This window comes from Lactuca saligna, chromosome 8 (assembly GCF_052625555.1).
Source record: "Lactuca saligna cultivar CGN05327 chromosome 8, ASM5262555v1, whole genome shotgun sequence".
NCBI classification, from domain to species: domain Eukaryota; kingdom Viridiplantae; phylum Streptophyta; class Magnoliopsida; order Asterales; family Asteraceae; genus Lactuca; species Lactuca saligna.
In genome coordinates, this window is record NC_136424.1 from 93837648 (window position 1) to 93848880 (window position 11233).

General features: G+C 30.3%; 1 protein-coding gene across 2 annotated transcripts; it reads left to right on the forward strand.

Annotated features, from left to right (window-relative positions):
- Positions 1 to 7657: 7657 nt before the first annotated feature.
- Positions 7658 to 10828, forward strand: LOC145012596 (uncharacterized). 2 transcript variants are annotated; one of them, XM_078971392.1, is made up of 5 exons: positions 7669 to 8171; positions 8257 to 8385; positions 8485 to 8809; positions 9951 to 10064; positions 10167 to 10501. In XM_078971392.1, the coding sequence occupies exons 1-5, from the start codon at positions 7845 to 7847 to the stop codon at positions 10247 to 10249; spliced, it is 978 nt and encodes a 325-aa protein (XP_078827518.1). In that variant the 5' UTR covers positions 7669 to 7844; the 3' UTR covers positions 10250 to 10501. The 2 variants fall into 2 exon arrangements, with proteins under 2 accessions (XP_078827519.1, XP_078827518.1); XM_078971393.1 differs by lacking the exons at positions 9951 to 10064; positions 10167 to 10501 and adding an exon at positions 10638 to 10828 and having other exon boundaries at positions 7658 to 8171.
- Positions 10829 to 11233: the final 405 nt, after the last annotated feature.

Consider the following 11233-nt stretch of genomic DNA (forward strand, 5'->3'; position numbering starts at 1 on the left):
TGTTATAGTAAGAGATAATGATTATAAATACTTGTGAGGATTAAAAAAAATAAAAATATAAAATGAAGATATAGTTACTGCTACTACGAGTAAATAAGAAATTATTTGGTACAAGAGAATGTAAGTTTCTATGCCATATCAATGTTAAGTTGAAATTAGAAAGTATTGTGTTCATTTCTTAGAACAAATATATAATTATTCATATATTACTTTATCAGAAAGGATGTTTATGATCTTCATCAAGGCGTGCTAGGTAAATGCTATATTTAACATTAAGATATATTAGAAAATGAGAAATGAGTTAATTTATTTATTTTGATTTGTTGTTCATCAAGCTGGTTTGTATGCATCCTATTCTATGTCCAACACAACAAGGATGATGATGGTGCATTTATATCTTCTTAAACTGTTACCTAATAATTTTTCTCATCATATTTCTTCATTTTTAACTCCTTAATTTATCAATCTAATCATTATTAACTTCATTCTTGTAAAACCAGGTGTCTATGCTATATAATGATTGGTTTTCCACTTTTCATGGTGGAAGTGGACAGAGGGTTTCTCTTTCACAGTTTGTAACATCTTGTATTCAACTGTATGGATTCGGGAACATCCTTGCTTACTAGTCCAACTGTATGTATCTCACGTGAAGCTTCTATTAGTACTTTTAATCTCAGGGATTTCAATTTTTTCATATTTCTTGAATAATAAATATTATGAAATATTAGCAATGTGTTACATTTACTTAATATTGGAATGATTATTTGTATTTGACATATTAGTGCAATGGATTATTCTTAGTGTTTATGGTATTTTATTTTATATTATTAGACTTTTAATATGTTATTTAATTTGAAAATTAGTAAATCTATCAAAAAATATATAATTTTAAAAATATTTAGAATTATGACATACAAAATGCGTGTCGTCTTCCTTTAGGACAAGGGCATCCATGATACGCAAAAATGTGTGTCATCTTCATTTATGACATGGCCTTTCTTGACAGGGGCTTCCTTGATACGCATTGCGTGTCATAAACACGCGCGTCGTAAGGTTACGACACGCAAATGCGTGTCGTATTCCTTTATGACAGGGCCTTTCTTGATACGCATTGCGTGTCATAACCGCGCGTCGTAAATGCGCATCGTAAATGCGCGTCGTCTATAGACGACGCGCAAAAGCGCGTCGTCTCTCTTTATGACATGGCCTTCCTTGACACGCATTTGTGCGTCGTCTGAGCGTTTTACGACGCGCAATGAGCGTCGTAAAAGGCCTTTTTTCTAGTAGTGAATTTAACTTAATAATTACCAAATATATTTACATTTTACCAAAATATAGCTTAGATGTATTAATATAATGCCTAAATAAATATATAAATATGACAATATCAGTACACATCCTACTGATGACTTATGTATTGAGAGATTGTTAGATACACTGATTTATATGGATTTGGTTTTTAAAACAATGTTTGATAGTCTTATGTTTTATGAAAATGTCTTTTTAACAATGAAATATTTTGTCATGGTTTTTAGGATGTCACAAAATCTATACACACTAGTTAGGCAGAGAAAACATTATAGAAACCCTATGTGTACATACACCCTAATAAATTTAGGTTTATTCTTTTATACACACTAGTTAGACAAAGAAAACATTATAGAAACCCTATGTGTACATACACCCTAATAAATTTAGGTTTATTCTTTTATAGCAACCTAATTTGATAATTATAAATTTACTAACCTCTTGATCTTGATCTTCTTGTTTATTCATTGATTAGGATCTTGGAACAACTATCTTGTATGGATGTGAGGACCTATAGTAGGAATCCCTCTTTTGCTTCACACCCAAGACACCAAAAGAGCAACAAGGAGAAACCCCAAGATAGAGGATGATTTTTCAAAAATTATAGTATAAGAGGGTTATTAATTTTTTTCCAAAAGTTAGGAGAAGTAATGCAATGATTTTTGGAGAGTTTTGAAAGATTTAGGGTTTGATCCTTAGCTCCATATTTATAGGCTACAGTTTCATAATCTCAAAGCAACTAAAAAACTGATAAGACTTATCCTTATCCTACCTAAATTATTCTAAGCCCTTTTAAATATTATTTTGGAATCTTCCAATTAATTAAACCCCTTTAATTAATTTAAACTGTCTAATTAATTCCAAAATAATTTCTGAACAATTTATTAAGCCATAATAAATTAATAAATTTATTTCACCTAATTCCTTATTGCTCAAATGGGTCATGAAGGTAACCTAAAAGGACACTGATATTATTAGAAATATTACTAATAGTTAATGACCATGGATACACTTTTTTTGAAATGGAAAACTAATCTACTCCTAATAACCACCTATGTCTCCAGAGAGACATGAACATTTGACCTCTCAATTGAGGGAGTCACTCCTCACCGCTAGGCCAAATACCCTTTAGTACCTTGGACAATATTTCCAACACATATGTTCGATTGTCTATCTTATTTACTAGCTACACATGATTTTGTATTCATAAGGCGCCCGTTAATATTAGTGATAACCTTGGTATGGTTGTGGGATGATTAAGAGTTAGTGGTTGTATTATGATAGGGAGCCAATGGTTGTAAGTTGGTTGAAATTCGGTAGTTGTATGATGGCAGGGTGTATATGGTTCATATGTATGTTGGTACTTTATGCTTGAGAGTATTGATGGTGGATTGTTTGAAGTCGGGAGCCTTTGTTTGTATGTATTGTATGTATGATGAAATATGTGGTATATTATGAAAATCACTAAGCTTTATGCTTACGTTGTTAAGTTGATTATTTTTTAGGTTGTTTGAGAGAAGGGCACGATGTGGCTGTACATTCGTATATAAGATTTATTGTTATTCGAATTCTACTAGTTTTAGTGATTTAACTATGTTTATACCTTATGCTTCTGAAACGAATGAATAATATAACATGTTTTTAAGAATGAGTTTTGAAGGTTTAATCTGCTTTTAAATGGAAATTTTAGTTTGAAATTTGGAACGTTACAATCTGATCTGACTTGGATGGCATCATCAAAATTTTGATCAATATCTGGTTGCAAGTGGATTTAGATATGTTCCTAATCTGATTTCGATCCGATTTGATACTATTTGGGAGGGGTTAGAACGTGATTTAGGGTGGATTGAGATACACATTTTGGAAAATCCACTTTATGATCCTATATCAAATCTAATTTTGACCGTAGGATATGCATCCGATTATAATAAGGTGGATTAGATTAATCTGATCCAATTTTATCAAAATCTGGTGTTGATCGGATCTAGATTTCAAATCATATCATATCTTAATAGGAGATTCCGTTTTGTGTGCGTCTCTAGATGAGATTGGCCCATGTAAGGTTTCCCACCTTGCACACTCTCAATGCCGCCCATGGACTTATAAGCTCTGAATGATGTTGACCAAGGTTGGAAATCAATTAATTTTATGATTTATTAGGTTTCCTCGATTAGAATTTTTTTGTGCACAAACTAAAACCGAATCAAACCAAATTCAAGGCAACCCAAACCAAACCGAAAATGAAGCTACAATTCGATTTCATTTGGTTTGAAATCAAGGAAACCAAATTTCAATGTTAAAAGGAAAAGTTAAAGTTACAAATTTTCAAACATTGAATTAAAGTTCCAAATATAGATTCAATATTTTTTTGAACGTAACGGAAGAATAGAAAGGACAATAGAGGGAAATTTAGAAGTTTTGAGATCTCATTGTGTAAGGTAAAAATTGTAGATATTGAATTAAATTATTAAATAAATGTTTTCAAAATTTTATTTAATTTTTAAAATATTAAAATATAATTTATTTAATAAAGAAATATTGAATTAGTTGAATTCGATAATTTGGTTTGGTTTGGTATGAACATCATAAGACCATAAACCAAATTCATAATTCAGTTTGGTATGTAAATAAACCAAAAACTGAATTTGAAATTTGGTTCGATTTTGTTTTCAATTCTCTCGGTTTCAAATCAAATAATTCCCGATTGACAACGATTTCTAACATGTTTCGTTGTGGGCATATACTCTTATGCATAGTTATTATTGTTCAGACACAAATGCAAAAATGACCCTTGTGTTTAGCCGAAAATTATCACTTTGGTTCGAAACGTTTTGGATTAGCATGATAGATCCAAAATAAGTTTTTATTGCGATTTTGGTCTAAAATTTTAAAAAAATACTTAAAATGACGAATTTTCTCTTTTTATTTTGTTTTTTTTTATTTTCTTTTTATTATAGTAACAAAAAAAAAAACTAAAATACCAGATGCAACCTTCTTCCCCATCTTCCTCTCATATGATATCTAAAAAGAGCATAAGTTTCAGATGCCGCTCACCTGTCGTCGGAGCTGCCACCAATCTGTCGCTGAAACCACCACTCACCTGTCACTCGGAGCACTTACCCATCTCACTAGAGCCTCTCGTGGGAGCTCTTGTCACTAAGATACATCTCTCCCTCTCTGTCTATCTGTCTCTCAAATCTATAAATCCTATTAGGTTTGGTCTTCATCTATTTAAAAAACATAGATTGGCTGTTATCTGATGTTCATTTGACTTGATTTTTGGGTTCTGTGTTAAATCTTCATGAAATTTATTAACAGTGGAAAAATAATATGATGCTTATGTGTGTTGAATCTAGTCCAAGTCTTCATCTAGTTCTCAAATCTTCGTATTGTTCATCATTATATATGTACTTATAAATCAGGAATAGAAAGATGGTGAGAGTTTACAAATGTGATCCTTCTTAAGTTTAAGTTGCATATTTGGAAATTTTTGTTTGAGTTCATTTGGTGGTGGTGGTGCTGGTACTAGTGGTAGTGGAGTTGACCGATGGTAATGACGGTGGTGGCGATGACGACGTTAAACGGTGGTGTTGGTGGTGGTCTTTTGAAGATAAACATTGTAAAAAAGGAAAGAGGTTTATAGGGATAATATTTTATTTTTTCTTTTCATTTAATTGTTGTAATAAAAATAAAATAGATAAACAAAATAACAAAGCTAAATCAGTCATTTTCAATATCTTTAAAAAATTTGAACCAAAACCAAAATAAAGTTTTGTCGACTAAAGCAATTTTAAGATAAATATAAGGACCATATTTGCACTTTAGTCTACTGTTAACTTATTATCACTTGAAATTGATGTTAAAAATGAACTTTAAAAAACCAATCTTACATACAATCCATGAAACAAACGTTTAACCCACAAAACAAGCACCAAGCAGCGTTTCATGTGCACTTGATTTACTGTCTCTAATTAATCATAAAGAACTCTAATATAACATAAAATGGCAAAGGAAAGTGTATGCTAGATGACTTTATATCAATGAGAAGAAACAAAACAACTACGTCATGTTAAAAAGAAATTAAATGTAATTTAATTCAAGCCAAATTTTCCTTTTGTCAAAAGCTGACGAAAATGTCAAATTCAATGTTTCACACTTTCACGTAACAAAAAAATAGATAAAATTTTAGCACAAATTACTTAATGTTTGAATGCTTTTGTACCAACGGATTTAGTATATATCCCGGGTAGTTTGGAATACCTTTCAAAAAAATCTTAGCAGTGTAATTTTTTTGTGGATTTTTTTTCTTATTGTGTATTGTGTGATTTTTTTTTCTGGATACTCATTTACTTGTCGGTGATACTCCTTTTACATTGATCCTGGATCTGCCCCAACCTACCAACACGGGCAGATTTAATATATATATATATATATATATATATATATATATATATATATATATATATATATATATATATCCTGAGGTAGCCTGAGATACCCCTCAAAAAATCTCAGTAGTTTATTTTTTTTTCTTATCGTGTTACATTTATTTATTTATTTTTTTTTTTATTTTTTTTTTTTTTATCGGAGATACCCTTTATTTATCATGGATACCTCTTTCCATTAATCTTAGATCCGTCTATGACTACCAAAAACTTTTAATATTATCTTTGTTAGTATGATTTATTCATTTTGACATTCCGGAATCATTTTTAATTCTACATATATGATCCATAGCAAAAATTTTAATCTACCAATTGGCATTTCATTTTAAATAAAGATTTTGTCTAAGGTCATAGCATATTTTTATATTTATATTTTTTTTTCTTAAAATTAATTTTTTGATCTATTAGTTTTCATTGTTTATAATTTTAAAATTAAAATATTAATATTATATCTTGTTAATTTGAAGTTACATTTTTGTTCATTTATATAATTTTTATATAACTTTAGTTTTTATTAATTTCTTTAAGATATATTTTCCAACTTTATTTTTGTATGCTTCTTTTATATATAATTGTTTAGATTAAAATTTAATTTTAATACATTTGTGGTCTAGTTGATATATTATAATAGTCACCGTGTTATATATGAATTGCTCACATTTATAAATGAGTAAATTACACGAATGGTTCTTATGGTTTAGAGTAATTTGTGTGTTTGGTCCTTAACTTATTTTTTTAATTTGGAAAGTTCCTAGTGTTTATTTTTGTTATGCGTTTGGTCCCTGTCTTGCCTAAAATGACTATTTTGCCCTTGATTTTTTAATTTATTTAAATAAACACACCCCCAACTCGACTCCCCTCATCTTATCTTACATACCTTGTAATTTTTACCTATTTAAATAATAGTCTTTTAGGTAAGATAGAGACCAAACGTGTAACAAAAACAAACAGTAGGGACCAAGCGTATAACAAAAACAAACAGTAGGGACCTTCCGAGTTAAAAAAATAAGTTAAGGACCAAACGCGCAAATTACCCCAAACCATAAGGACTATTCATGTAATATACTCTTTATAAATCATATTCCACACACGAATTGAAAAAAAGTGACACTGCACATTAAAATTACTTTTTGGTCAGTTATATAAATACTTTTTACAGTTTTCATTTTTAATTATTACAAAGAGTTCTCTGCCACAACTTACAAGATGAGTTAAATACTAATTTTAATCAAATATAAAAATAGCTTTTTGTTCTATAATACAAATTAGTAGAAAACGATGAGTGCTTTGATTAGTATAACAAGTTCATAGGATAGGTGACTTTGATTAAATATGAACAATATAAATGTCCAAAGAATTATCATCTTTGATCAATATTCAGGAAAATATATAGTTTTGCAAAATATAAAATATAAATTTTCAAAAGTTATGAACAGTTACAACAAAACACGTCTACAATAAAAGTTAATTAAAAATTGATTGTCACAAGAACTTATAGAAACAATAAACATGTCATTGCACGTTTCTATAATTTTAATTACATGGTCTTGTTCTCATAATCACATTAACTAATCTATTATAGTAAAATTACTTAATACGATATATCTTAAACAATGCTTCTTCTTACTATATTGTCTTGAATTAATCATAAATTTTACTAAATTTGGACTAGAAACAATTTCGGAAAATGAATCTAACTGTATATTTAATAAATCAATTTTTAAAACGAAAAAAAAAAAAAATAACCTTTTTAAACTTAATCGGCTAATGTAAAATGAATATTAAATATTTGATAGAGATCGGTTTGTGTTTGTCCACAGCCAACAAATGGCAGTTGAGTCTAGTGGCGGGTCATTTTAGTTTGGATTCATATGGTACAACTCTCAAAGCACAACTTACAAGTCTTAGTTCACATCTTTCCCTTTTTTTCAGATACTGACCGACTCACCCCTCATCCAACCTCTCGCTCCTCCTCTTGTTCTTAACCATTCCCTTCACTCCTCTCCCTCTCGCTCACACGCAAACACTGTGAACACACACTGGATTTTGTTTATCACAAACTGAATCTTCTATCACATCATCCAATCATCCATGGATATTGATTTTAAGGATAATGAAGCGTTGATTCCGGTGAATCAGAATCACAGTCGCCACTCGGATTCGGGATCTGATTCTGCTTTTATCGGCTCATGGGGATCGTCGTCGTCGTCTTCCTTCCTTACTCCATCGTTTGGATCGGAACTTGATTCAACCGATGCAGATCCAGATGACGGCGGCGGCGACGACGACGACGACGACGATTTCATTGCTCAGTTATCTCGGCAAATGGCTGATTACATGCTTGAAGATAAGGACGATAACCGAAGCGAAGAAAATCCGTCTTCGAAGGATTCCGGTTTTCAGAAACAGAATATCCAGGTTTTTCGGAAAACCTCGGTTGATTTACTACTTTTTGTTAATGGAATGAAAATCGTTGTATTTACTGGTTTTGTTTGTGTTTTAGGAACCTACTTATAATCCAAATCAGGAGAAGACTCGACGGAGCTACGCAGATACCGTGAAGAAATCAATTGTCGGCTTTCAGTCGGAGCAAAGTCTAACCAACGATAAACAAATACAACCGCCCATTCAAGTACGAATTAGTGTGTATAAATTCTAGCACTGGATCCGAATCACAAATCCGACAGATAATCTGACCTATGATCTACTTTTTTTTTTTTGTGTTCTATAGCTGTATCAGTTGGAACATCAACCTCGAGTAGGGGGGCAGAGTGGTGCGTGGGGAAGAAAAGGTAAGATGAGCGAGTTGACTCAGCACATGACACCGCACCGTCCCGAAGTACAGATGCATGGTAACAAAGGTGTGAGAGGTAGCAAGGAGTTCATCAATGGTGGGAAGGGGTACCACGGTGTTCATGGCTCATCGACGGTGGCCGGATCAGGCATGAGAGCCATTTTTCTCGGCGGGTCGGGCTCACAAAACGTCATGAATGGGACCGGTGTGTTTTTGCCTCGTTCAACAACAGACGCAACCGTTCAAGGCCGCAAAAAAACAGGTACGTCACTCGGGGTTGCTTTTTTGCTTACTCATCTATTTGTCAAATCTAAATTAAAGTTATGCAATAAAAATCGTGAAAAAACAGATATACAACTCAATATAATGAAAAGTATAAAGGTATATAGATCAATTATAAAGCTAAACAATACAAATAGGTTTGAATCGAGTTATTTGATGTATAAAAAAGATATAAAATTTAAGGAGTTGGCCTTTGGATTCTTTCTGCGGGTGGGATACCTAATTACTAACCATTGACTTAGAATCTCTTATGTGTATATTCTAAAATATTCAAGAATCTCTTCGTATTTGTAATGGTGGTGACCACACCTTCATTTATTTATTTCGTCTTTATTTGCAATTTGATTTATTTATTTATTTATCTAATTATTTCCATTTCTACCTTCAACAATATTTTTGTTGTTTTATATTATAAATACAGAGTCCATGAACTCTAATTACACATTTTCTTATAATTAATTTAATCTAATTAATCTGATTTCCACAACCACTTTTATTGTGTAATACCAAGTATAAATCTTAATATAGCACTTACATCGTTTCATTTTTATTCTACATACTCATAGCAATTTGTGTTAAACCGATATCAGCAATGATTGAAATTAATTACACAGTTCTAATTGCATAAATCACTGGATTAAGTAGATTAATTAATCACAATAAAATATATAAGCAAAATACATAATTCGATTAATTTCTTATTATTATTTTAATTTTTGGTTTCTGTATTGGGGGAATTCAGTATGATGCAAGTATATATGATGATAGAATTTTATTTTATTGATTATAGTCGGACACGACGATATTTAAAACAAGATTTTACATAAATGTGTAGAAAGTCATTTGTTTCATTTTAAGCAACAATAAGGTTACAACATTCGATTAAGACATAACCTAATAAGATTTTGATAACTATGTTTTTGAAATAACAAGAAAATCATAAGCGAAAAAAAAAAAATCTAAATAGCAAAATATTACTACAAGCTTCTACATTTATTTGAAGCGACAAAGAAAATAAGATTTGTAAATTAATTATAGGTCTTTATGAAAGTTGTAGGCAACATATTGATATTTCACCTTTTTATTGATGTTTATATTAATAACATGATAATATATAATAGGTTGTTCAACTGTTTTGGTACCAACAAGAGTATTACAAGCATTAGAGCAACATTTTAACAATATGGAGTCTCTTTCATCTTCGAAGAAATCTCATATTCATACCAATCGACAAGGTATTTTTCAATAAAAAAAAAAAAAACAAAACAAAATTCAACGACTATTATTTGTGATAAATCTCTAACCGCCTTTAAATTGCTTCAATGCTTATGTTGCAGACAATAACGATAGAAAACATGCGAAAGAGTTGTCATCAACGGATCAACAGAAATCTAAACTCCCTCAAGAATGGACTTATTGATTGTTTTAGAAAAAAAAATAAAAAAAGGGGGAGGGGTGGGATGTTGCTAAAAAGATAATAATAAATCAATGGATTGTTTTCGAAGAAAGGATAAAAATAATAATAAGAAAATCAAATGAATGGATCTTATTGTTCAAATAATGTTGATTGTAAAGGAAGGTGTCGGTAGCTTATATGTAGGGGTCATTGATGTAATTATATTGTTAAAGATGGTCCCCTTGTAAAATAAATACCATGACGTTTTTGTTTTAATGTGTTGGAATGAAATAAGTCATTCTAAGTAGTTTTCTTTGTTTGTACATTTCAAATAAATAAAACGTTATTATATATCTATCTAAATCTAATCAAGCTGTTACTCACTTTTTTAAAATAATAAATATCTTAACAGAGTATGCAAGCTGTAACGTGACACTCATGATGATATTGACAATTCGTAATCTTAAAAACTTAGAGTGGAAATGGCAAAGGGGTGGGCCCTCAAACCCGTCCAATATCTTTTGGATATTTTATCGGAGCGCTCCATCAGCATTCAGGGTGTCTTATTCGGTTTATAGTAATCAATAACGAATTTTTTATTTCGATTTATCGTACTCTTGTGTCTTATAAAAAAATATAAAAAAAAAATTACATTATTAAAAAAAAAATACTTGTTTTAACCTCCGTTTTAAATTATAAAATATGATGCATCAATTTAATAAAATAAAATAGTCAATGTTATATTAAAAATTATTTGATTTAAATTTAGTATAAGACTATATCAAAATATAAATAAAAAAAAAATCATTACATAAAATTGTTAACAGTTAAATAGATTATCCACAGTAATTATTGGTATTTGAATGTATGCAATCAATATCAAAAAGTCTCTCTCTCTCTCTCTCTCTATATATATATATATATATATATATAATCACAACAATGATAACCTATTTACTGCCTAGGTCTCGAGAAAAACCCAATAATAACCCGTTACTCAACCCTAAA

What these genes read in the sequence shown, in the direction of transcription:
- LOC145012596 (XM_078971392.1), top strand. Translation starts at nt 7,845, where the DNA reads ATGGATATTGATTTTAAGGATAATGAAGCGTTGATTCCGGTGAATCAG. An exon ending in TTCAGAAACAGAATATCCAG is followed by an intron (nt 8,172 to 8,256) that starts GTTTTTCGGAAA and finishes TTTGTGTTTTAG; the next exon opens with GAACCTACTTATAATCCAAA. An exon ending in TCAAGGCCGCAAAAAAACAG is followed by an intron (nt 8,810 to 9,950) that starts GTACGTCACTCG and finishes AATATATAATAG; the next exon opens with GTTGTTCAACTGTTTTGGTA.